The sequence below is a fragment of the Pogoniulus pusillus genome, chromosome 28 (genome assembly GCF_015220805.1).
Source record: "Pogoniulus pusillus isolate bPogPus1 chromosome 28, bPogPus1.pri, whole genome shotgun sequence".
NCBI lineage: Eukaryota > Metazoa > Chordata > Aves > Piciformes > Lybiidae > Pogoniulus > Pogoniulus pusillus.
The window spans coordinates 18,823,823-18,850,041 of NC_087291.1; the positions used below are offsets into that span (position 1 = coordinate 18,823,823).

General features: G+C 56.1%; 1 protein-coding gene and 1 long non-coding RNA gene across 6 annotated transcripts in view; one reads left to right on the plus strand and one right to left on the minus strand.

Moving 5' to 3' along the window:
- The window catches only part of CDK14 (cyclin dependent kinase 14), a 90,453-nt gene that overhangs the window by 50,767 nt on the left and 13,467 nt on the right, over nt 1–26,219 (plus strand). For all 5 annotated transcript variants that reach the window (XM_064166843.1, XM_064166847.1, XM_064166846.1 and 2 more), the window contains 5 exons: nt 1,826–1,919; nt 4,304–4,367; nt 8,376–8,424; nt 17,049–17,188; nt 21,518–21,656. In XM_064166843.1, coding sequence (XP_064022913.1) covers nt 1,826–1,919; nt 4,304–4,367; nt 8,376–8,424; nt 17,049–17,188; nt 21,518–21,633 — 463 coding nt within the window. In that variant the 3' untranslated portion in view covers nt 21,634–21,656. The remainder of the gene's footprint in view (nt 1–1,825; nt 1,920–4,303; nt 4,368–8,375; nt 8,425–17,048; nt 17,189–21,517; nt 21,657–26,219) is intronic.
- LOC135187822 (uncharacterized) overlaps nt 23,985–26,219 on the minus strand; it is a 29,454-nt gene continuing 27,219 nt past the window's right edge. Inside the window, exon 3 of the long non-coding RNA XR_010307462.1 lies at nt 23,985–24,905. This is a non-coding gene — a long non-coding RNA (uncharacterized LOC135187822). The remainder of the gene's footprint in view (nt 24,906–26,219) is intronic.

Genomic DNA, 26,219 nt, shown 5'->3' on the forward strand with positions numbered 1-26,219 from the left:
GCAACACTGGGAGATGTGGCCACGTCTGGTCTTGCCACAGCGTTAGTCACGCTCTTTGTCCTCGGAGGGTGAGCCCCCAGTGGGACACGCAACAGCTGTCACTTGTGCTTCACAAGGCTCTAACTGCCACTGGGCAACCTTCTGAACAGCCTGGCAGCACCTGACTGACTGCTTCAAACCCAGGAGTGCCTTCAAGAGCACAGCAGACTGACTGGACACTGAAGGGCTGCAGCAGGTCCAGAGAAGGACAGCAAAGCTGGCAAGGGGCCTGGAGAACAGGCAGGTGGCTGAGTCCCCATCCCTGAGGTGTCTCCAAGAGGCAGAGCTGTGGTGCTGAGGGCCATGGCTTAGCCCCAGCCTTGGCAAAGTCAGAGACTGGTTGGGCTGGATGAGCTTGAAGGGCTTTGCCAACTCGAGGCAGTCCCTGATCCTATGAACTGCAGCACAGAGAATGGATTCTCTAAAGGAAGGGAGGTTTCTGTGCCTCCACCTTCAGTAACCTAACCATAACCCTGACCCCGCAGCGAGAGGCACAAGTGACCAGCCTGCATTTGCCCCTTCTCTGTGTGAAGAGAGCTGGGGAGCTTCTGGTTCCCTCGGCAGAGGAGCTGTGCCCCTGGGCTGGCTGCAGACTGCAGGATTCCCTCGTGCGTTTCAGCCTGGGCAGCTGTGTCCTCTGTCAGTCCCCCTGCAGGCCCCTGAGGATGGTCTGCAACCAACCACACAAACTCTGTTCCACGCAAAGCAATTGTCTGGAAAGCAGGAGCTGTCACACCAGGCAGGGGCTTCATCTTCAGGTGGCAGCAGGCTACAGCTCAGGGCTCAGAAGCTGTTTGTGTTCCTCTGCTCAGACACTTTCCTAACCTTTGGTTTCTGTGTGAGTGGTTTGTCTGACTCCAGTGCTCCTCCCCTCTCCCCCGAGCTCCTGACCCAGGCTGTGTTCCTGCTTCCCAAGCAGTAGCACTTTCTCCATCAGCTTTGCTTGCAGCTCTTGGCTCTGGTTGTGCCAGCCCTGTAGAAACAGGCAGTTTGGTGCCTGTCTGGTGTGCAGCCACAGGAGATGGGGCAGCATCTTCCTGCTGCCTTTGCAGCATGTCCGTGCTGAGCTTCCTCTGCAGCACATCCCTCAGCGGTGCCCTGCTTGTAGCTGCTGCCTGTTGCCGCCGGCAGGGCAGAGCTCAGGCCTTCCGCTGCCCTCCAGCAGGGGTAGCACTGCCCTGGCAGAGGTGGCTGCCGCCTGGCCTGGCCTCTCTGCGCACTGTCACCAGCACAAGCGCTGCCTCTGCGCCCAGCCGAGCAACTGTTCTGTGGCCAGGCTGGAGGAGGCCTTGAGCACCCTGCTCTAGTGCCAGGTGTTTCTGTCCATGGCAGAGAGGCTGGAACTGGATGGTCTCTGAGGTCCCTCCCAACCCAAACCATTCTGTGACTCTGTGCTTATTGTCTTAGGAGGATTTCTGTGTGTTTGGACTTCTCCAAGGTGAAGGGAGGCTGAGGGCAGGCCTCATTGCTCTCACCAGCTCCCTGAAAGGAGGCTGCAGCCAGGTAGGTGCTGGGCTCTGCTCCATAGGAACAAGGGACAGGGCAGGAAATGGCCTTAGGCTGCCCCAGGGGTGACTTAAGTTGGAGAAGAGAAGAAACTTCTTGACTGAAAGGGTTCTCAGAGGCTGGCACAAGCTGCCCAGAGAGGCAGCTGAATACCCATCCCGGAGGTGTTTCCAGAGGCAGAGGTGTCTGTGATGCTGTGAGAGGTGATGGCTGCAGAAGCCTTGTTGCTGGCCATGAAATGCTGACGTTGGATGTCTCTCTCCTTTCTGTTTCCCTCCAGGGGTGTGGGCTGTATCTTTGTGGAGATGATCCAAGGGGTTGCTGCTTTCCCAGGAATGAAAGACATCCAAGATCAACTCGAAAGGATATTTCTGGTGAGTTCTTTCTTGTGGAACAATGTGCCTTAGACAACAGAGGAATGCCTGATCCACGTCCACATCTTTCTTTGTGTCAGGAATGATAAGGGAAGGATAAGGAGCATTTGCCTTTGGGTGCTTTAGGTTGCTGGCCACTGCTGGTGCTGAGAACAGTGTGGAAGTAAGAGGAGATCATTTATTGATGCACCACATGCCTGAGGCAACCCCTCAGGGAGCACTTGGGGAGCTGGGAACCAAACAGGTCCACCAAGAAAGACTTTTCTTAGAATCAGAGAGTGGCTTGGGTTGGAAGTGACCTCCACAGTCCAACCCTCTGCCAGAGCAGGATCTCCCAGGGCAAGTCACACAGGAACACATGCAGTTGGAGCTTGAAAGTCTCTAGCAAAGGAGACTCCCAACACCTCTCAGCAGCCTGCTCCAGGGCTCCAGCTCCTCCTGTTCAGGTGAACTGCTGTGCCAGTTTGTGCCCCTTGTCCTCGCACCCTCACCTTACACGAGACAGTTAAGCTCGGGCATGCAGAAGGCCGTGCCTGCTTTTGCTGCATCTGTAACATCCCCTGGAGAATCTTCTCCGCCCTGCGCTGGGAGGGTGCGGAGCTGAGGCCCAGACCCTTCCAATCCCTCTCTCAGCCCAGGGGCTCCCTCTGCCGGAGCAGGAGGGGCTGTGCGCCGGCGGGCGGCGAGCGCCGCGGCTGCGAGGAGCCCTCCTGCCGCTGCCCTCCCCTGCCTCGGGAGCCCTCCCCTGCCTCGGGAGCCCTCCCCTGCCTCGGGAGCCCTCCCCTGCCTCGGGAGCCCTCCCCTGCCTCGGGAGCCCTCCCCTGCCTCGGGAGCCCTCCCCTGCCTCGGGAGCCCTCCCCTGCCTCGGGAGCCCTCCCCTGCCTCGGGAGCCCTCCCCTGCCTCGGGAGCCCTCCCCTGCCGCAGATGTCCCCTGTGATGGATCAGGGCACAGGTCATGCAAGCTGTGCTTGCAAATCAGCCTGGCGAACTTGCATATGGAGTTGGAAGGGAAATCAGCCAGTCCAACCCCTCTGCTAAAGCAGGGTTACCTAGGACAGCTTGTCCAGGATCACAGTGGCCACAGGGGGTTGGAAAATGTCAAGAGGAGACTCCATAGCCTCTCTGGAGAGCCTGCTCCAGGCTCCAGCACTCTCACACCAAACAAGGTTCTCCTCAAGCTCAAGTGACACCTCCTGGGTTCCAGTCTGTGCCCATTGCCCCTTGTCCTGCCTCTGGGCACCACTGACAAGAGCCCAGCCTCTTGCCCCCCACCCTTTATCTCTTGCTGAGCATTGCTCAGAGTCCCTCTGGAGCTGCTCTGCTCCAGACTCAACTGCCCCAGGGGCTCTCAGCCTTTGCTTCTCAGAAATGCTCCAGGCCTCACAGCACCATCACAGCCCTCCAAGCTGGACTCTCCAGCAGTTTCTGTCCCCCTTGAACTGGGGAACCCAGCACTGGATACTGCTAGGAGGAGGACAGCTGTGAGAAGCGTTACTGGCCTTGCTGCTGGATGTTGGTCTGGCACTGACAGAAGGGGGCAACTGGAATGAACAGAAGCCAAGCGGAGTGCAGGAGTCAGGCAGGTCTGGCTCTTCTCAGAATGTGCTGGGTTTGTGGATGCTGCATCCACTTTAGATGACAGCTCTGCTCTATCTCCTTACTGATGCTGTGCTCTTGGTCTTCACTGCTCTCTGCAGATACCTGAGAGGAGGCTGGAGCCAGGTGGGGTTGGGTCCTTCTCCCTAGGACCTGGTGACAGGAGGAGGTGATATGGCCTGAAATTGTGCCGGGGAAGGTTAGGTTGGAGATGAGGAAAAATTTCTTTGCTGTAAGAGTGGTCAGGGACTGGCAGAGGCTGCCCAGGGGGGTGGTGGAGTCTCTATGCCTGGAAGTGTTCCAGAAAGGCATGGCCATGGCACTGGGGCCATGGTGGGGCTGGGTTGCTGGCTGGGCTGGATGGTCTCAGGGGGCTTCTCCAGCCCAACCAGTTCTATCATTCTCCGATCTGCTTTGCCATCTGTGCAAGTGTTCTACCTTAGCATCTGTTAAGTACCTCCAAGTTTATAGGGAGTGAGAAGACTTCTGAGCTAAACCGTCCAGCCTCAGCCATAGCAGTCCCCTGGCATGTGCAGGGTCTTGGCAACTGCAGCAGAGAGCAGCTTCCAGGCGTTGGTTCAGCAGCAGCCTGACAGGAGCACAGCTATTCCCTGGCCCCACTGGTACCCTGAACCTGTGGCCATCATTGGCCTTCTTGGCCTCCCTCCCTTCTTCCCCAGTAACAGTTCCTGTGGCCAGTCCAGTTTTCTCCCCATGCCCATCACTGCCTTTCCAGGCTTCTCCAGCACAGTGAGCTCTGAGCTTCTCCTTCTCTTTCTGTGCACAGGTGCTCGGAACACCAAACGAAGACACATGGCCTGGAGTCCACTCCCTACCCCATTTCAAACCAGGTGAGTTCAAATGCCAAGTGCATCCGAGTTCTCTTCCTGGAAAGAGACAAGCTAGGAGAAGGCAGGGCAAGGGACAATGGTTTGAGACTAGAGCAGGATAGATTTAGGCTGGAGATTAGGAAGAAATTCTTTCCAGTGAGGGTGGAGAGAACACTGGAACAGGTCTCTCAGGGAGGCTGTGGGTGTTTCATCCATGGAAGTGTTTAAAACCAGGCTGGATGAGGCTCTGAGCAACCTGGTCTAATGGAAGGTGTCCCTGCAGGGGGCTGGGACTGGATGACCTCGAGGGTCCTTTCCAATTCTGGAAATCAGAGGAAAGGCTTTGTGAGAGCTGAAGGTCGCTCTGGGCCAGCTGGTAGAACCTCTTTCAGTGTCTGTTGCACTTGGAGCTGTCAAGCCCTGGCAGGCTGGAGCCGGCGCCTGCCTCCTGGAGCTCAGCAAAGCAAGGGCAAGGTGCAGTGAATGAGCAGAGCTTTTTGCAGCTAGGTCAGTTTGTCACTGAAGTGCTGAGATACCAGAGAGTCCTCACTAGCTCAAGCTGTCCTGGCACCTACAAGCTTCTGGGTTCTCTGGGTGCTGCTGAAGAGATGAACCCTTCCAGGAACAGGGTTCTGACAGGTCCCAAAGCATTGCTGTTATCCAACACCTGTAAGGAGAGGGAGACGACCTGGAGGTGCCAGTGAAGGGCTCCTGGGCTTGCTTTGCTGTACCCTCCCGTGTGAGTTAGAAACCTTTTCAACAGCAGATGGCAGCCAAGAAATTTCATGCTTTCATTTTCCTATTTGGCTTCCAAGTGTGTTAAGGGATTTGGGTTTATTGCCACAGAACACCAGGAAACAGCCTGGAGGCACTTCATTCGGTCTGCTTTGTGTACAGGCACTGGGTTGAATTTGCTTCACTTTCTCCATCCCACACTATGGAGTTCGGTGCTCAGGTCCCCATCCCTGTGCAGGTGTTCCAGAAAGGTGTGGCCGTGGCACTTGGGGCCATGGTTTGGTGGCCATGGTGGTGTTGGGTTGGTGGCTAGGCTGGAGGATCTCAGAGAGCTTCTCCAGCCTTAATGATTCTGTGATACTTACACAAACACAGGAGGAGGGCAGCCTGCACAGCAGTTCTTTGCTATAAGGGTGGGGAGGCCCTGGCATGGGCTGCCCAGGGAAGCTGCTGGGCAGTGTTCCAAACCAGGCTGAATGAGGCCTGGAGCAAGCTGTGCTGCTGGGAGGTGTCCCTGCCCGTGGCAGAGGGTTGGAGCTGGGTGGTCTGAAGGTCCCTTCCAACCCAACCCGTTCTGTGAAGCGAGAGCCCCAAGGATGCCAACAGCCACCCTGGCAAGGCTTTGGTGCTGGAACTGAGTTGTGCAAGCAAGAAAGCAAAGGCATTTGGACAGCAAGTACCAGGGTAAAGAGCTGCTGTGGTTTGAAACACTGAGCACAGGACATGCAACTGTGAGGCCTCCTGAGAACACAGACAGTTTGGTTGTGTTTCCTGTTGGCTGCTTTCATGCTGTGAGTCAGCAGGACTGTGGAAAGCACAGCTGATGGGAAAGCAAGGCCTCAGCCTCTGCTCTGCCCATGGCTCAGCCAGTGCATGAATGATGACCTCTGGCAGCTTGGCACGCAGCTGCGCCACTGAAAGGTGCTCCTGAGCCCAGCTGCAGCTGGCTTCACATCAGCTAAACCCTGAACCTGTCTGAGCCCAACAGCCTGGAATGCTGACTGAAACGGCCCAGGGCAGGTTCAGGTTGGACATAGGAAGAAAATTCTGGACTAAAAGGGTTCTCAGAGCCTGGCACAGGCTGCCCAGGGAGGTGGCTGGATGTCCATCCCTGCAGGTGATTAAAGAGACAGAGCTGTGGTGCTGAGTAATCAAAGATCTCACGGAGGTAGATAAAATGCAAGTGGCTCCCTGATGCTTCCAGTGCAAACCAAATGGTGACCATTTTGTACTCACAGTGGAGTCATTTCAGCTGGGAAAGACTGCCCCCAGCACTCCAGCTGTGGCCTCCCCAGTGCTGAGTGCAGGGCACAATCCTGCCCTGCTCCTGCTGCCCACACCACTGCTGATCCAGGCCAGGCTGCTGGTGTCCTTCTTGGCCACCTGGGCACCCCCTGGCTCATCTCCGGCTGCTGTCACCCAGCACCCCCAGGGCTTTCTCTGCTGGGCACTTCCCTGCCACTCTGCCCCGAGCCTGCAGCCTCCATGGGGTTGTGCCCCAGGTGCAGGACCCAGCCCCTGGCCTTGCTGAACCTCCTCCTATTGGACTTAGCCCATGGTTGCAGCCTGGCCAGATGCCTCTGCAGAGCCTCCCTGCCCTCCAGCAGACCAACCCTGCCTGCAGCTCGGTGCCATCTGCAATATTAATCTTTATGAGAGCAGCAGATGAGGCTCAGGCAGCAGACTAGAGCCTCAGTCACTCCAGACTTTAATTTAAATGTAAAGAAGAGCCATTGACAGGCAGCAGGCATTAGGCTTCTCAAAATATTAATTATGGTGATGTTTAAATATTTGCATTTCAGCTAATCACACTTGGTTTCAGATGGAGAGGAGCATTAATCAAGGAATGCACATTAGCTGCTGTGTTTTGATGAGCAGCACACAGAAATGCCTTGAAGTCAGACTGCATTTTAAGTGCTTTGCTCCAGACTGGGAGCTGATTATCAGCAGTGCTACAAAAGGAGCTGAAAAGTCACACATCTGCTCTGATGCTCCTTCCCCGTCGAGCTTTCCTTGCCTCTTGGAGGTGCTTTCAAGGCAGAGGTGGCAAAGGTGCATCAGTGGATGTAGTTGCCTGGCTGACAGCATAGAACCCCTCTCTTGTTTTGTGTGAGGTGAAGCACAGGAGCCTGCTCACTTTCCTCCTCCAGTTCTCAGAGCAGCAGCTCCTGCACAGGGCTGCTCATCAGCTCACCAGTGAGTTCTGCTGCAGTTTGCCCTCGGTGCAGCCTGCTGGTCAGGCAGCTGATGGTGCTGGCAGTGCCAAGCGCAGAGCTGTGTGTGGCACGAGTGAAGGTGCAGAGGGCAGGGTTGTAGTGCAGAGGTTGTCTAAAGGCAGAAAGCAACACAACTGCTGCCTGCTCCCATAAGGAACAGATCTGCTGCTGTTTGTAGCAGCACCCAGAAGCGGTGGGTGCTGGATGAGGTGGCTGGCACAGGGCTTGCTGCTCTCCCGGGCCTTGAAGCTGAGGACGCTTTGGGAGCAGCTCTTTGGTGGTCCTTGTGTACAGCAGGTTTGTCAAATCGAGCAGCTCGGGACCCCTCCCCCCCTCCTTTCCCTCTGCTCTCTCTGCTTCCACTTTGTCATAGTTATACAACCAGAAAGTGGTTTGAGGTGGAGAAGCCCTCTGAGACCCTCCAGCCCAGCCAGCAACCCAGCCCCACCATGGCCACCAAACCATGGCCACACCTTTCTGGAACACCTGCAGGCATGGGAACTCCACCACCTCCCTGGGCAGCCTCTGCCAGTCCCTGACCACTCTGGCAGCAAAGAAATTCTTCCTCCTCTCCAACCTAACCCTCCCCGGTACAATTTCAGGCCCTTTCCTCTCATTCTGTCACCTAGTCCTAGGGAGCAGAGCCCAGTCCCCACCTGACTGCAGCCTCCTTTCAGGGGCTGTAGAGAGGCAGAAGGTCTCCACCCTCCTCCAGCCAGTATTTCTCCCTAGGTTGGTTGATGCTACTGTTCTTGAGGGCAGATGTGGCACTGGGTGAGCTGTGCTTCCAGGGCTGCAGCTGAGAGCAGCCCCACTGCAGGCTGCTGCTGGGAACACATCCGAGTCCCTTCGTGCCAATGATTTGCTAACGAGCTGAGGTCTTGCTTGGGGTTCAGCAGTTTGATCTGGGCTTTGCTCCCTGCTTGTGTGGCATTTGCTCCTCTGCTGGTTTCTTTTTGCTGTCCTGAGCCTTGAGCTGCAGTGCCTGCACAGGAACGATGAAAGCTGATCAGTGTGCTTGAGGAGCAAAGCCCTGGGCTACTGCAACTACCTGAATGTGCCTCTCCTGTTCTTCCAGAGCGCTTCACACACTACAGCCCCAAGAACCTCAGACAAGCATGGAACAAGTAAGTCCTCTGCTTCTTTCCTTTAGTTACTCTCTTGGCTCTTCAAGGACATGAAATGATCCTACTTAACCTGAACGGCAGCACAAATGTCTGAGCTATTCTGTCCTGCGTCTCCCAGGGGCAGGCAAACCTACAAATCCTGAGGTTTAACTGGAAATTAAAAAGCTCTGGAGTCAGCCTGGGATGTGGTCAGAACTCTGGCAATGACCAAGTGGCAGAGACTGAGGGCAGCTTCAAAGGCAGCTGCGGGGGTTGGTCTGGTTTTGGGGTTTTTAGGTGCTTTAGGAAAATGGAAATGTCTGGCAATGTTCACAGGATCACAGCACGGTGGGGCTGGAAGGGACCTCTGGAGGTCATCCAGCCCAATCCCCCCTGCCCAGGCAGGGTGACCCAGAGAAGGTCACATAGGAACAGGTCCAGGTGGGTTTGAATACTTCCAGAGATGCGGAGTCCACCACCTCTCTGGGCAGCTGCTCCAGGGCTCCAGCAGTCTTACATTACACAAGTTCCTCCTCCTGTTCAGATGAACTTCTGATGTGCCACTTTGTGCCCCTTACCCCTTGTTCTGGCGCTGGCACCACTGAACAAAGCCTGGCCCCATCCTGCTGCCCCCCACCATTGTGGAATTGATCGCCATTGATGAGACTCCCCTCAGGCTGCTCTTCTCCAGGCTCAGCAGCCCCAGGGCTCTCACCTGTCCCCACCACAGAGCTGCTCCAGGGCCCTCAGCAGCTTTATGCCATTTCTCCAGAGCAGGAGCCACAATGCCATTCAGGAGTGCCCAGCAGGTGTTGTTGGTTTAAGTGGCTTGATGCCATCCACTGCTTTTTGTCGCTTTTGTCACAGTAACCTTCGAGGTCCAAGCAGAGCAGCTCCTGAGTGACTCCATGGCTGTCACTCGTGTGTGCCTGTGTTCAGTTCTCTACACTGACAGCAGTTTTGGCAAGAAAATCTGAATTGCTTCCTTCTGCCATTTTGCAGCTGGGGCTCTTCTGTGGCTGCTGCCTTTCTTCTAGCACAGAGAGCAGAAAGCAAAGGATTTCCGCTCGTTCATGCAGTGTGTGGTGCAGAGCGCAGGGGTGGCACCGCGGGCAGGGATTTGCTGCAGACCTGGAGGCTACTTCCCAGCCATTCAGTTCAGTGATGTCTTTGAACGGCCTGGAAAGGGGGGGCTTTTGTGGGAGGATTTGAGAGCCACGCTGGCTGCAGGCAGATCCCCATGTAGATTATGTGCGGTGCCTGCTAGACCCGAGTGGCAGAATGGGAAGTAAGGCAGGCAATAATCCTGTGTGGAAGATGGAAATGGAGAAGTTAGGCTGTGCCTCTGCAGCAGCACACTGCATAACGAGCTCAGCACTGGGCTGCTGCACCTGCCAGCGCTGGAGGGCACAGAGGCAAAGTGGTTCCAGAGGGAGCTGACCTTTTGCTTTCAGGTACTGAGCCAATCCTGTATCCTTAGGGCACACCCTCTGCCTTGAACTCCTTCGACTCTGCTCTTAAGCCAAGCAGCAGCCCGTGCTGGAAATCTGGGGGAAACACACCCAAAGTTGTGTAATTTGTCATTAAGGAAGTTAAGGTTTTCCTTACATCATTGTAACTCTTCTGATATTGAGCTGGACACACCGTGGTGAGGGTCATGGGGAAGAAGCTGCCCAGGGTGCTGGTGATGAGGCTTTGTGTGCTGCTTTTAGTGAAGGAAATGAAGGTTTTCATAGCAAATATGTTCTGTACTTCTAAAGTTGGCTGCTAAACTCCTGCAGTCTTGTTCCTCTGCATTCACAGTTCTCTGGGTGCCAGGGTGTACCCAGCAGTGGTGACAGACTTGCTGTGAACAGTGCAAAGTACAGCAGGTGCATGGCCACTGCCTGCTGCCTCAGCTGAACTCCCCTCTCTGGGCTCTGCTTGGCTGTTCAATTATTCACATGCCATGGTAATTGCTGTGAGGAGCCGAGCTGCTGCTGGAGCACATTTGATCAGCAATTCAATGGAAGCAGGCACAGCTTTGTGATGTTTGTCCAGCTAAACCCTTTGGTGAATCAGTGACGAAGATGCCAGCTGTGTTTGCTTTGTGATCACTGCTGCTGCACATACAAGCAAATAAAAGCTGGAATTGGGGGGGCTGGGTTTAGAGGGAGTTTAAATGGGGAAAAACCCCCAACAAGAGCAAAACAAAACAGCCAAACCAAACAAAGAACCAAACCAGAAAGCCAGCAATTCCCTTACTCCTGGCCCAGCCTGCGAGTACCTTGGTTGCTTTTTTGCTCCTATTGTCCAGGAGCCCAGAGCAGCTTTAAAATACTGCTGCTGTTTGGATCCAGCCCTATAAGCCCCACGGAGCGTGGTGAAAGCAGATGACGTTGTGCTCTCCTCCCTGCTGCCACTGCCAGTGGAGCATGGACCATCGCTTTTTGCACTGCCTTGGTTCGATTCGGGGGCAGCTGCTCTGTGCTTAGTGTGCCCCAGGTGGTGACTGATTTCACCACGTTGACATGAAGCCCTGCTCCAGATGGTTGCTGCCCTCCCTTCAGCGTGGTGACTTGGGCAGAACCTTCCATGTTCCTTCTACTCGTTGGGATTTGATCCCTGCAGTGCCCCTGGGTCAGGCTTTCTTCTGCAGCCATGGGGCAGGAATCTTCCTGAGACGCTGAGAGGCAGTGCCTGGTGAGCCTCGCTCTGCTGACAGTGCCAGCCTCTGCCTGCAGTGCTGCACTAGAGCAGAGCCAGGAGCTCCTTCTGCCCCCAGGCTGTGTGCCAGACCCTGGCCACAGCAGCACGAATAACGCTTGGACCCTGCTGTGGGCATGCTGCGGGTGCAGCTCTTCCTCCGCAGGGTGTCGGGTCGCTTTTCCCGCGTGGCACGCCAGGGCGCTTGTGCCTGCCAGCGTAAGGCTGAAGGTAGTTCATGCCCTGCTCCTAGGAGCCTGGTGCATGCCAGCTTCTGGGAATGGCCCCTGCCATGGATGGCCCCGATCTGTGTCTAGGGTTTGGAGAATGCTGGTTGGCATGGGCTAAACCAGACAGTGCAGAGGGCACTGTGGGCAGCCTGCATCCTTAGCTGAGCAGTCAGGCTCTCTGCTGAGCCCAGCCTAGTGCCAGGGGGAAACTGGATGATCTTGTTGAAGGTTCTTCCCAAGCCAGTCTGGTTCCGTAGGACTAGCTGCAGCTCCCTGCCCATCAGGGGCTTGGTCTGGTCCCATCCAGTGCCAGCCCCCTGCCGTGGGCAGGGACACCTCCCACCAGCCCAGCTTGCTCAACCAACCTGGTCTTGAACACCTGCAGGTGTGGAGCTTCCAGAGCTTCTCTGGGTAACCTGTCCCAGTGCCTTAGCACCCTCCCGGGCAGGAATTGCTTCCTCATAGCTCATCTCAGTCCAGCTCCCGAAGCCATCACCCCTCAAGGCCTTCAAAACCCACAGGCACAATGATCCATGTTAAAGGATCTCTGCCTGCCTGGGTGTGGATCCACTGTCCAGGAGCTCTCATCAGCATCATCCCTGTCTCCTTCTCCCAGTGCTTGCAGCTCTTGCCTCACGCCCCTGCCATGTCTGAGCAGTGTGGATGCCTCCTTGTGTGTAATTGCTTCCTCTGGGTGTGCTCAGTTAGGAGACCCCTCCAAAGTGAACTGCAGGCATGTGCCTGGGGTTCCTCCTGAACTTTCTGGGCTGGGGCCCTCCCTCTGCCTCCAGACACCCCTTAGCTCCCGGGAGCTGCAGGACAGCTGCAGAGCACTGCTGCTGTAGCCGTGCAGAGCTGTGGCAGCTGAGGAGGTTGGAGCCTCGGTGCCATGGGGAGCTGCAGGAAGGCAGCACAAATGGCTGCTCCCAGGGCCTTAGCGTGTCTGAGGCCCCAGCTGGTCAGATCCGTGGCTTACTGTGAGAACTGCTCTGTGGCACTAGCAGCAAGGTGCCCTGTCCCGGGCAGGGGATTGGCACTGCATGATCTTGAAGGTCCCTTCCGACCCAGCCCAGTCTGTGGTTCTTAGATTTTGCTGCACGCAGGCTGTGAGCGCTGCAGGCAGCCCAGCTCTGCCTCCGGAGCACTCTGCAACTCCAGGCCAGCACTGGCATGGCCAGCAGGAGCAGGGCAGGGCACTGACCACTGGACTGAGCACTGGGGGGACCACACCTGAAGTGCTGGGGTCAGTTTTGGGGCCCTCACCCCAAGTAGGACATTGAGGGGCTGGAGCAGGGCCAGAGAAGGGCAAGGAAGCTGGGGAAGGGTCTAGAGAACAGGGCTGGGGAGGAGCAGCTTGAGGGCCCTGGGGGTGTTTGGTGTGGAGCAGAGGAGGCTGAGGGCAGAGCTCATTGCTCTCTGCAGCTCCCTGAGAGGAGGCTGCAGCCAGCTGGGGTTGGGCTCTGCTCCCTGGGAACAAGGGACAGGAGGAGGCGAAATGGCCTCAGGTTGTGCCAAGGGAGGGCTAAGTTGGAAATCAGGAAGAATTTGTTTGCTGCCAGAGTGGTCAGACACTGGCAGAGGCTGCCCAGGGAGATGCTCCAGAAAGCTGTGGCCATAGCACTTGGAGCCAGGGTTTGGTGGCCATGGTGGAGCTGGGCTGCCTACTGGGCTGGAAGGTCTCAGAGGGCTCTTCCAGCCCAAACAATTCCATGGGTCTGTGGTCAGTGCTTTCTCGGGTGGTGCTAAGATTTCTGTACCAGTTTGCTTCCCAAAGGCAGCTTATCTTCCTCTCCTGCAGTCGCTTGCTAGGGGGCAGAGGGGAATCCCTGCTCGCCCACCTGGCAGATCCAGAGATGGTTTCCTTTGAGGCATTTTTTCGCTTGGGCAGTCGTGGGGGCAGGAGGAGAGTCAGAGCTGCGACTGCTCTGTGCCACAGGTTCATTCCTGTTCCTGAGGGTGTTCCCTGGCGTCTGTCCCGGCAGTGAGGGTATGAAGCCAGCTGTGGAATGTGACCTCCGCGGCTGCCTGCTGCTCCTTGCCCAGCGAGTGCAGCGGGCGGCGCCGGGCCGTGCCCGCTGCGAGCCGCCTGCCGGGCGGCACTCTGCCCCTCGCAGCCAGCCTGCCGCAGGTGCTCGCCTTTCACTGCCTCTGCTTCCAGCCTCTGGAAAATCTGATCTCTTTGTGAGGGCCTTTGGTGCAGTACTAACTTAGGTTTTCAGTTCCCACGGAAAGGTTTATGAGGGACATCAACCTCGGAGAGCTCTTGCTCGGGATCAGAGCATTTGCGGGGGCAGCAGCGGCGCTGAAGGGGCAGTGCTCCTCGGCGAGCTTAGCTCCGTTTCTTTCCGAGGCGGTTTTGTTCCGCTTGCCGAGGTGCTTGAGGCAGGCCCAGAAGAAGCACTGCTGGGGCAGGAGGCTCGGAGCCAGCGAGGAATTGCAAAGCAACCACAGAGCCACAGGATGGGTTGGGTTGGAAGGGACCTCAAAGATCATCCAGTTCCAACCTCCTGCTGTGAAAGGAGGCGGCAGCCAGCTGGGGCTGGGCTCTGCTCCCTAGGAACAAGAGCAAATGGCCTCAGGTTGCCCCAGGGTTGGAAACAAGAAGAAACTTCTTGTCTGAAAGGGCTCTGAGAGCCTGGCGCAGGCTGCCCAGGGAGGTGGCTGTATGCCTACCCCTGCCTGAAGGTGTTCCCAGAGGCAGAGCTGCGGTGCTGAGGGCCATGGCTCAGCCCCAGCCTGGCAGAGTTGGAGAGTGGTTGGGCTGGGTGGCCCTGAGGGGCTTTGCCAGCCCAAACCATTCTTTGGTTCTGAACGGTGCAGCTGTTGGGGTCAGGTGTGGCATTGGCTTCCAACACTTCAGGTTGCAGGAGGTGGCACGGAATGAAGGAGCAGAGCTGAGGTTTCCAGAGGCAGTTGGGTGCCTCCTGCGCTAGGTCAGCTCATGCTGGGCTGCCGGAGCTGTGCCCTCCCGTGGCGAGCTACACAGTGAGGAGTCCCCTCCTGCTGCTGGGGGCATCCAGGCAGCACAGGGTCTGTGCCCGCTGCCTGGATTAGCAGTGTGGCCTGGGGCTGCCTTCTGCAGTGCACTGGGAGGAATCAGGTCCAGAGTTCACTGTGCAGGCCCAGGGCTATTTCAGTGTTTTTTCCTCAAGAGCTCAAACCCAAACGTCAGTGGTTGCAGTCATGTTCTGCCTGGCCACCTGCTGACCTTCCTCTGCAGCAGAGAGACCCTTCAGCCTGCTTCTGAAATCAAACCAAACTCTGAGCTCCACTGAGATTTCCAGCCCCGGACTCAGGACTGTGCGTGGGGAGGCAGCTGCAGGTGGTGTTTGTGCTGAGCTCCGGCTGCACGGAGCAGCAGGGGCTGGGACGAGCACCAGAGATGCCAGGGCAGGGCAGCAGCAGTGCTGCCAGTGCTCCCCACGCCCGCAGCCGTGCATCACTGGGTGCCCACTGCAGAGGTCTGTCTGGGTGCTGTCAGGGCTAATCCCTGTTCCCCAGAGCTCGCTGTGGCAGCCAGCCCAGCGCCAGCCTTGGCACTGGTCACAGTGTGCCCAATTGCTGGTGACAAAGCCTGCCCCTGTGCTGGGCACACAAAGCCATACTGTACCAGGTTGCATCCTGGCACACGCTGAGGGAGTGCAGTGAGAAACCCAATCTGGCTGCTTTTGGCTTCAGTCCTTTCTGTGACCTCCTCTCTAGCAGACATTACCCACACGACCCCCTCAGCAAACTCAGCTGTTGGCCCTGCCCACACTGCTCCTGTTTTAAGGGTGATATTTAAAGACCATTGGCCAAGAAACCAGGGCAGGAACAGAGCCAAACATTCAGAGGCCCCAGAGCAGTGAGGGTGCCCATTGTGTGGCCTTCCCCAGGCAGGGCTGCTGCAGGAGATGCCATCTCATACCAGTCCATACAGTGCCCTGCTGCTGGTGAAGCACAGCCTGTTAAACACAGCCAGGGCAGCCTTCTGCCTCGGCAGGCTTTGGGCTGGTAGGCTCAGGAGCCTTGTGCAGCACCCTTGGGTCCCCAGGAGTGGCCTTTGCAGAAGAGGGAGTTTGGAGAAAGGTTTGTTCTATGGCTGGGCAGAGCTCCCTGAACAGAGGTAGAGTTCTGAGGTAGGTCCTTGAAGTACAGCTGGGGCTGGCTGAGGGTGATGGTGTGAGCCCTGAGTGACACAGGTGGTGAGGCTGGGTGGTTGTGGTCCTTTCTGAGGTGAAAATCTACCAGAGCCTGGGAATAAGTACAGGAGTAGGACATCTGGAATCTTCAGAGCACTGCAGGAACAACCAGCACTGCCCTCAGCACCACTCAAGCTGCGATCAGGGCAGGAGAACATAATTACATCAGGTTGGAATATTTCTGCAGGCTGGGCAATGAATTTGGTCTTTTTTTCTCTCTAGAATCAATCTGTTTGGGGCAGCCCTTGGAGCTCACCCAGTCAAGCCCTTCTCTAACCCTGCCAGGCTGGGGCTCAGCACCACACTTAGTAGTTCTCCAAGCAGTTCTGATTTTCCCACAGTTCTGCCCTGGGTTGCTGTGGCTGTGTTGCAGCCCCAGGGATCTTCCTTGCATTTCTATCCCATTAACACAGAACTTCCTGATTTTTTGCTGCCTACCTTTGGCATCTTGCCTGAGGAGAGGTGTCCCTGCCCTTGGCACGGGCTTGGTACTGGATGATGTTTGAGGTCACTTCCAACCCAAACCATTCTGGGGCCTTCTTAGGCAGGTAACTTCTTGGTTTCTACACTGGGAGGACTCAGTGATCTTGAGAGGTCCCTTCCAAGCCCTACCGCCCTGATGTCTGGTTCTGTGACCTTGGGTTCCTCAGCTGTTCTGCTCAAAATGCTTTCAGCTTACATGAACTAGTCAGCCCTGGAGGCTGCTCTCAGGTTGGCTGGAAAACAGCCCCAAGACCACAGAGGCCAGCTGGAGCCACTCACCTTTTGCTGCTGACTGCTTTACTCCCCTCACATCTTGCTGGTTTTACTCTACATTTTCCTACACCATTCCCAAGCATGTGGCTCCAGGAAACGAAGGAACTCCCTCACACCACCCCTGTGGCTCAGGGGAGTGTCAGGGATGCACTGCAGTAACACCTGACAAGGAGACAGCCTCCTGCCAGGGAGGCATGAGGACAGGAGGAGCCTGCACCTCCCAGCAGCCAAAGATCTTGGTGGAGCAGCATGCATGGGTTGTGTGCCAGAGCACCACTGGAGGTCTCAGTTCAGCTCTTCACAAAGCTGTGGGAATCCTGCAACTGTTTTCATCTTGGCTCTTATGGACTTCGATGGCAACTGCCACTGGTGGTGACTTGTGCTGGAGGATGTACAGGACAAGGGGTGATGGCTTCAGATGGAAGAAGCTGCACTGAGATGAGGCATTGGGAGTAAATTCTTCACTACAAGGGTGGTGAGGCACTGGAGCAGGTTGCCCAGAGAAGCTATGCCCAGTTGGAGCCCAGAGGCCCCAAGCCTGGCAGTGTTCTAGGCCAGGTTGGCTGGGGCCTTGAGCAGCCTGGGGTAGTGTGAGGTGGAACTAGATGACCATCAGGGTCCCTTCCAATCCAAACCACCCTGTGCTTCTAGGAATCTATGAAGGTCTTTCCTGGCAGTGGCTCCTGCCCAGCCTCTGCCCTGTGTCCTGGCTAGCAGGACTCAGTGTTGGAGCTGTGCTGGCTGCAGAGCACTGAGCCTGCTTCTCAGAGCTCCCTTCTGGTTTGTGTTTCAGGCTCAGCTCCGTGACTCACGCAGAGGACCTCGCCTCCAAACTGCTCCAGTGCTTCCCAAAGAACAGGCTGTCAGCACAGGCAGCCCTGAGCCATGAGTACTTCAGTGACCTGCCCCCGCGGCTATGGGAGCTGACCGACAGTGAGTATGGACCCCCAGGCTGGCTCCTGGCTGCTTTCCCAGGCACGCAGCTGTGGATGCTACACCTCCCCTGCGGCCAGCTTCAGGGGTGCCCACAGTCACACAAGGAGCTGTGGGGCTGCAGATGGCACAGGGCAGAATGGCTTCCCTGTGCTTCCTCTGCCTGTTCTCTCTGCTACCTCTGCTCTGCAGCCTGCAGCCAGCTGCCTGTGTTGGAGTCTGTGTGCAGCCCACAGTTACCTCACTTGCCATGAAGCAAAGGGACCAAACCACCATTCCCACAGTGCTGCTTCTGCACCGTGGAACCTACAGCAGCTCCTGCCTAGCTGCAGCAAGCAAGGAACAGGCCAACCCTGTTTGATTCCCAGGATCTGTGGCTGTTGGAGCAGTAACCTTTAAGCAAGGCATTGGGTTTGGGAGCCTGAGAAGCACAAAGCAGGCAATCAGTTAATTTGCTGAGCTACTGTGCAGGAGGAGCTGCTGTGGGTACCTCAGCATGCTTGCAGACAGCTTTGCCTCTCCTCTATTAACCAAAATGCGAGGTGACTCGTCAAACAGGCTCCCATCACCGTGTGTGCTGCCAGTGCCCTCACAAGGCTGCTCAGCCATCTCTAGCACACGTGGCCGCATCTCTGTCAGTGCTGAAAGCGCTCTGCTGTTCATTCTGGGAGTCATCCCATCATGCATGGGATGTTTGAGTCAGAGAAGGCTTTGCTGTTCAAAACAGCTTCCACAAGGAGAATAGTGACCAGCACTTGGCTTTGTCCCCATGTTGGGAGGGGAAGCATGCTTGGGTTAGAAGGGTGGATGTTAGTATTGGAGTGCTGGGTCCAGTCCTGGTGCCCCCAGCACAAGGCGGCCATGGAACTGCTTAAGCAGATTCAGAGGAGGCCCCCAAAGTGATCAGAGGGCTGGAGAACCTCTGCTATGGGGACAGGCTGGGAGAGTTGGGGCTGTTCAGCCTGGAGAAGAGAAGGCTGCAGGGAGACCTCAGAGCAGACTTCCAGTATCAGAAGTGTGGGCACCAGGCAGCTAGGGAGGGACTTTGCACAAGGACTGGGGGTGACAGATGAAGATGGCTTTGAGCTGGCAGAGGGAAGCTTGAGACTGGAGATGAGGAAGAAATCCTTGACAGTGAGGGTGGGTAGACACTGGCACAGGTTGCCCAGGGCAGGTGTGGATGCCTCCTCCCTGGAGGTGTTCATGGCCAGGCTGGATGAGGCCTTGAGCAAGCTGTGCTGGTGGGAGGTGTCCCTGCTTGTTGCAGGGAGCTGGGGCTGGATGGTCTTGAAGGTCCATTGCAGCCCAACCCATTCTGCTTTCAAGCAGACATCCATTACCAGCAGATCTAAATCCAGTCCTGAGGCAGGAAGTTCAGGGTGCAGCAGTGGCAACTGCCTGTACCTGTGGCTGACTGGAAACCTGATTTGCACAGAGCAAGCTCCCGTTCTGGTTAGCTATCAACAACGTATTTGGGTTGCAGCAGTGTCAGCAGGAAAACTGTTCTCCTCCAAAGGTTTGGCTTTTTCATCCTCAGCAGCAGCAGTAGTCACTTTCTGAGCTGGTGCTGTGGCCTGGCTGTCCAGCTCCTGCTACTACCAGTATCCTGCTCCTGCCTCTCCCACTTGTGAAACGGGAACATCCAGAGAGGTGGTAGAAGCCCCATCCCTGTGACAGCTCAAGGTGGGGCTGGACAGGGCCGTGAGCAACCTGGTCTAGTTAAAGATGTCCCTGCTCACTGCACTTGACTGAAGGGGTTCTCAGAGCCTCGCACAGGCTGCCCAGGGACATGGCCAAATGCCCATCCCTGGAAGTGTTTCCCAGTTGGTAGTTTGGGAGCTTTCCCCCCACCAGACTGGCTCAGAGGGTTTGGCAGTAAGGCAAAGCTCTGTGTGGAGCAGAGCAGTTCACAAGCATACACACAGAATACTGACAGTGAGTACAAATAACTCCTATACACAAATCAGTACTAATGCAGAGCCAAACTCCTTCCCAGACAAAGAAACTGCCCGAGGGCTCACAGCTACCTCCTCTTCCTCCCTCTCTATCTCCCTTCCCAGCCAGGCAAACAAACCCAGAAGCCAGCAGAGCTTACTTGTTTGTTAGTGGGGAGGTAGTAGGGCAGAGCGAAGAGGAGGAGGAGTAGATGCGGCGGCACAGAGCAGAGAGGGAGACACTGCTGGCTTTTGGCTTTTTATCCCTCTCAGTAAACCAATGAATGGCACAGACCTCATCAGTATTTTCACAACCTATGATCTCTCATTAAAATATTCCAGTTAGCCTCAAACCAGCACAAGGTCCACGGCTTAGCCCCAGCCCTGGCAGTTGGAGAATAGTTGGGCTGGGTTGCAACCCAAACAGTTCTGGCCCTGGGCCTCAGGCCGAGCCAGCAGTGTTCCTTTTGCCCATCCCAGCTCTGTCGTGGTCCTGGCAAGCAGATGCCCACTCTGCTCTCCTGCCGTGCTGTCTGTGGGACTCCATAAGCTGGAGATCCCAAGGATGCTGTGCAGCTGAAGGCTGTCTTTGGAAGCCCTCCTGGGTTGAGATGGCTTTCTGCAGGACTGAGGAAGCTTCCAGAGCACCACTGCACTTCTGCCTCTGCCATGAGGGGAGACAAAGCCTCCCTGCACAGCGCTGACATCTCAATCCTGCTGCCTCTCGCTTAGCCTGGCCAGGATTCCCAGTTCTGCATCCTGCAGCAGCACTTTTCCTGTTAATGTGGACTTATTACCCACTTGCCACTTAGTTTATCAGGCAGTGGTTAAATCCAGCTCCATCAGTGAAGCAAATGCCTGCACATTATCACTCTGCAGCAGGCTGCCGACAGAGACGGCCTTGTCCTAGTCATTAACAAGCACAATGTATGCAGAACACCAGAGGGGAATTAAAACCACAAAAAATACCTCAGGGTGGTATTTTTAATATGAGAATTTAATTTGTAATTTCACAGATTAAGAATTTTGGCTGCATTAATCCTTTTATCAGCTCACAGCAGGTTATTTGCAGCAGCACAAGCGTAAGGCGATCTGCACTGGCAGCAGCACGCAGCGCCGAGCGTCAGGAGCAGGGAACCTTTTGAAGGGGGCAGAATGCAGATGGAAAATCGTTAGGTTTGAAAGCAAGCTTCTGCTGAATGCCTCCAGTCACATTGCTGAGCTACAGAAGGGCTGTTTCTGTGCCTGGCAGATAACCATTATGGAGCACAAGCCCAGATGCAAGGCAGGACAATGCCAGTCCCAGGCACGCCACAGGCGGCTGTCTGGCGAGGCTGGGATCCCCCTGCCAGCATCCTCACCGAACAAAGGAGTCTTCTGCTCTGCAGGGTGGGCAGATGTTCCCTCTGCTGTTACCAGCTTCTGTGAGCCTACTTCTCTGGGATGATGTTTTACCTCGGGAAACCCTTTGCTGTTGGAGTTCATTAAATGCAGGCACAGGGAGAGCAGAGCAGATGTTCGAGCACAGAGCCTGTGGCCTCCTCACCGCCACAACACTGCACTGCTGCAGAGCCTGCAGCCAGTGGTAGTGACCATGGCAGATATGACACAGAATCACAGAACTGTTTGGGTTGAAAAGCCCTCTGAGATCATCTAACCCAACCATCAACCCAGCCCCACCATGCCCCAGGTGCCATGGCCACACCTTTCTGGAACACCTACAGGGAGAGGGACTCCACCACCTGCCTGGGCAGCCTGTTCTGGTGCCTGAGCATCCTTTCTGGGAAGAAACTTTTCCTAATACCCAACCTGGGCCTCCTCTGGCACAACTTGGGGCTATTTCCTCTCCTCCTGTCCCTTGTTCCCAGGGAGCAGAGCCCAACCTCAGCTGGCTGCAGCCTCCTCTCAGGGAGCTGCAGAGAGCAATGAGCTCTGCCCTTAGCCTCCTCTTCTCCATACCAAACACCCCCAGGGCCCTCAGCTGCTCCTCCTCAGCCCTGTTCTCCAGACCCTTCCCCAGCTTCCTTGCCCATCTCTGGACCTGCTCCAGCCCCTCATGTCCCTCTTGGATTGAAGCCCCAAACCTGACCCCTCAGCTCTCGAGGTGTGGTCTCCCCAGTGCTGAGTGCAGGGCACAATCCCTGCCCTGCTCCTGCTGTCCACACCAGGGCCGATCCAGGCCATGCTGCTGGTGCCCTTCTTGGCCACCTGGGCACCCCCTGGCTCATGTTCATGTATTCCTGCATTTTGCCATATCTGTTACCCTGTTGTTCTTAAGTCACAGCTGTTGCAGGGAAAGCTGCCTGTCTGCAGGAACACTGAGCAACCACTTCTGTCTTAGGGCATTAGCAGATAAATCCTCAGTGTCTGAACTGTTTGTTTTTTTTTCTTGCAGTGTCTTCTATTTTTACTGTCCCGAATGTAAGACTGCAGCCAGAGTCTGGGGAAAGCATGAGAGTCTTTGGGAAGACCAACAGCCATGGCAAAGGTGTCCCCAACAGCAAGCACTGAGCTGTGCTCCCACCAGAGTGCAGGTAAGGCTCTGCTGCACGCTGCCCGTGGCAGTGCTCCTCGGAGCAAGAGACAAACTTCAGCTGTAGCTTTCCCACCTTGCTGATGTTGCTGATAGGTTTGCACCACGATGGTCAGAGTGAGGCCTTGTGGGCAGGATCAGTGGCACTGGCAGGTTAAGGAGCTGGTGCCAGCAGATTAAAAGCTGCCTTCAGTCTGGTCTGGTATTTTTCCCTTGTTCAGGTGTGGAGACAGGAAACGCTTCTCAGCTCTGGTGTTAACTTTTTTGGGGGGGGAGGGACAAGAACCGACTCATTTAGTAGGTTTGGCAGCTCTGACACCAGAAGGATGTTCTTAATGGAGGCAGAGCTCCTTGTGTCCACCTCTGGACTCCCCAGTTCAGGAGGAACAGGGATCTACTAGAGAGTGTCCAAGGGAGGCTGCAAGGATGCTGAAGGGCCTGGAACATGTGTGAGGAGCAAAGGCTGAGAGCTCTGGGCCTGCTGAGCCTGGAGAGGAGCAGCCCCAGAGGAGATCTGATCAATGTCTGTAAAGATCTGAGCTGTGGGGGGCAGGAAGCAGGGGCCAGTCTCTGTTCAGTGCTGCCCTGTGACAGGACGAGAGGCAGTGGGCACAAACTGCAACCCAGGAGGCTGCACCTCAACACGAGGAGAAACTTCTTTGGTGTAAGAGTGCTGAAGCCTGGAGCAGGCAGCCCAGAGAGACTGTGGATCTCCTCTGAAGAGCTTCCACCTCACCTGGGCATTGTGATCCTGGGCAAGCTGCTGTAGGTGACCCAAGGTGATCCAGGGTTGGACTGGATGATCTATAGAGGTCCCTTCCAGCCCCACCATGCTGGGATTCCGTGACAGAAAGAGAGGGCTTCATATTTATTGTCACACACCTGTACTTGTAGGACAAGCATTTGAGACTTGTGTGGCTAGGAGGCCTTGGTGGCTTCCTCGCAGTGCTGCCCTCCATTACTCTGAGTTTAGCAGCCACATGCTTACTGGTATGGTCATTTTCTATACACTTACTCTGTGTTCAGGGCCAGATCAGCTGCAGAGCCTGCAGAGGGGGACAGGCAGCACTGCTGCTGGCCCAGAGAACTTCTCCCGAGGACTTGGTCCTGTTTTGTTGTCTGGAGCCTATTTGCAGTTTGTTTCTGGTGCATGGTAACTGCCCTTCAGTGCTGGCAGAGCCATGTGGAGTATGGAGGGCTTTGGCTGAACACGGGCTGCTGCAGCAGGGAGATCTGCTGCTGTTCCAGCGCTGGTGCTCAGCACCAGCACTGCCTCTCTGGCGTTGCACTGTGTGCTAGGGAGTGGAGGATCTGGAGCTGGGAGCCCCTGTGCCAGGAGACCCCTACGCTGTGTGCATCAAGGCTGCCAAATCTTCCCAACCAGGCACTCTGGGGGCTGCTGATAGCTGAAGAGTGCCTAGGTAGGAAAGAGAGTTAGAGCTGCAGTGGGCTGCCAGCCTGGGATCCATCTGAATGAGCAGTGTGTGAGTGACCATGGCTGTGCGGGAATGGGAATTTCTCCTTCAGGATTATTTCCTTACCTGACTCCTAGGTGAGGCTTTGCCTTGGAGGAAAGGTGGCACCTCTAGAGGGGAGAAAGGGAGGTGTTCCAGCCAAAGCAGAGGCTTCCAGCTCTGAGACAGAGCCTGTAACCCGGAGAGCCACCCGGGCTACGAGCAGCATCACTTGCCGCACCGGGGATGTGCAGAGCAGCTCTTTGCAGCCAGCCTGTGCACACCACACAGCCGCAGCCGCTGCAGTAATGCCCATTCCAGAGGCAGCCTCCTGGGAAGCTGCTTGGTGCTATTTTAAGCCTGAAGTTTGCATTGCCAGAGTCTCTACCAAAGAAAGAAACTGAACTGGCTCTGGAGGCAACACCCATTGGAGAAATGTGCACTGAATACTCTCAGATTCCTGTCTAAAAATGCAGCAGTGGTTCACAGCCTGCCCAGAACGATGCACCCAGGTGTCTGCCCCACGGAGGGGGCATACAGGCCTCCCACGAGCTCCTGCTTCTAAACTGCCCCAGAGTCCAGGGAGGAAAAGCCTCCGAAAATTCAGAGGAAAAAAACAAACAATCAGATATTAAATTCCCCAACAGAATAGCTGAGGCAGATGAACACCACTGAAGCCCCAGGAGCTCTGGGTGCTGGAAGGAGCAGGCAGCTGGTGCTTCCCATCCTTTTGTGCCCTGCTTTACCCATCCTGAGCTGTTTTGGCTCTTCTCTGCATCCTGAGTCAGTGAGCAGGGGGCTCACTCCCTGCCATGGGCACCTGCCAGCAGGCACTATCTTTTGATGTTACTTTACACCAAATGCAGAGAGAATTGTGCATTTTCTTGCCTGGCATCTATGCCAGACATAGTGGCACTGGGGGTAGTGCACCTGCCTCAGCTGCATTAAGGGCAGCACGAGTTATCTGGAGGCAGACAGGGAGCTGCGGTGGAGCCCGTCCTTGTCTGCTGCAGGATCCAGCAGAAGTCATCTGTCACAGCACAAACAGGGAGAAAATCCCAACCACTGAGTCACTGTCAGGGCTCTGTTCCCAGCCCAGACTCACGTCCAGCCTCTGCAGCTCCTGCCCTCGCTGTGCAGACGCTTGGAAATAGCAGCGTTTAAATTAGGTTAAAAAATGCTATTTCTGGCTTGCATCATCAACAGCAGGGCCTGTCCGGCCCCCCAGCCATAACCGTCCCTAGGTGCAGCCGCGCACTTAACGAGCTCGCAGCTCCTCATTAATTCGGCGGGAGGCGTTCGGCAGGGCGCAGGGATGAGGTTTGCATACTGATGGTGGCAGGGAGGGGACGGGCAGGGCTCATCTGTTCGCTGCTTGTCTGGTGACATTAGCTGGTGCTCCTCGGAAAATGGCACGTCTCGGGGGCACAGCTCCCCCGACGAGCCGGGGGGTGGGGAGCGGTGAGCGATCGCAGCACCGAGTGCTCCGTCCTGCCTTCGTTTCCCACCAGTGCCGCAGCTGCCTGGGAGCCTCGGAGCGCTGTCATTAAGTAGCTGCTCCCTCACCCTCCCTCTGCCTTTCCTTCTTGCTCCCCCCTCTTTTCTCTTTCTATCGCTCCTCCTTCCTGCCTTGGGAGTGACTGTGAAGATCATTTGGTGGCTTGATTGGCAGCTCAGGATTCAGTCGGAGGAGCTGCTCTCGGCGCAGGTCAGAGGCTGGTTTGCAGGAGCTGTCGGGAAAATGCCAGCAGCATTCCAAATGGGAAGTGTCACGACTTCCAGGCAGGGGGTGCCACCTGGAACAGAGAGCCCCCAGCTCATTAGCAGCATACAGGATGCAAGCCGGAGTGGAGGGAGCAGAGGAGGGGAGCTAATCCCCGGTGGGGACAAGGGCTGTGGAGTGGAACTGATTTCATGTCTCGTTTGTCTGTCCCTGGGGGGCACGGACGCTGCCCTGCTGCCTGTGTGCAGCAGCCGCGCTGCCAGGGGGGCAGCTTTGCATAATCTCCAGCTTGAGCCCTGCCAACTTCTTTCTTTGCCCAGCTGTGGAAATGAGCAGGTTGTGTTGTATTAATTCAAACTTGCAAATGGTTTGTCTGGGCACTTGCAGCAGTGCCAGGACAGCAGCGGAGAGCAGGCGCTGGTGATGAGTGTGGGGTAGGGGTTTGTGTCTGTGCAGAAGGCTTGGTGCAGGGCTGGGGTCTCTTGCAAGCTGCTGCTGTGAAATCCACGTTCCTGCTGTCCACTGAACTACAGCAGACCTCGCTGGCACTGCTCAGCCAGCTGACTCGAATCAGAGCACAGTTTGGGCTGCATGCTACAGTAGCATCTCCAGGAAAAGCTGTAAAGTGAGGACTTATAAACAAAGAGAGGTTTAGTGGGCAAAGTCTAATCTGAACTGAAGGCTGCAGCCTCTGCTGCCTGCCAGGGGCTCACAAGGGCTGCTCCTATGCAGCAGCAGCAGTGTAAAAGCCTTTGTCTTCTCCCAGACATCCTGGAGTGCTAAAATTACAGGAAAACTCCTCACAGCAGAGCATCATGGAGGTCAGAGAAGACCTCCAATATCATCAAGTCCAACCATCTTCATCCCAAGCTGTTTACCTAGCCCCTGGAGAGGAGCAGAATCACAGAATCGTGGAATGATTTGGGTTGGAAAAGCCCTTTAGGATCACCCACCCCAACCCTTCTCTGGCTCTGCCAAGGCTGGGGCTGAGCCATGGCCCTCAGCACCACAGCTCTGCCTCCTGGAAACACCTCCAGGCATGGGCATTCAGCCTCCTCCCTGGGCAGCCTGTGCCATGCTCTGAGAGCCCTTTCAGTCAAGAAGCTTCTCATCTCCAACCTGAGCCTCCCCTGGTGCAGCCTGAGGCCTTTTCCTCTCCTGTCCCTTGTCCCTAGAGAGCAGAGCCCAACCCCAGCTGGCTGCAGCCTCCTCTCAGGGAGCTGCAGCGAGCAATGAGCTCTGCCCTCAGCCTCCTCTTCTCCACACTAAACACCCTCAGGGCCCTCAGCCCAGTTTGCTCCAGACTCCATCTAGCCTGGCCTGGAACCCCTCCAGGAAGGGGACTGTGTTTATGGTCTGCATCTTCTGCTGGCCGTGGGGCTGCCAT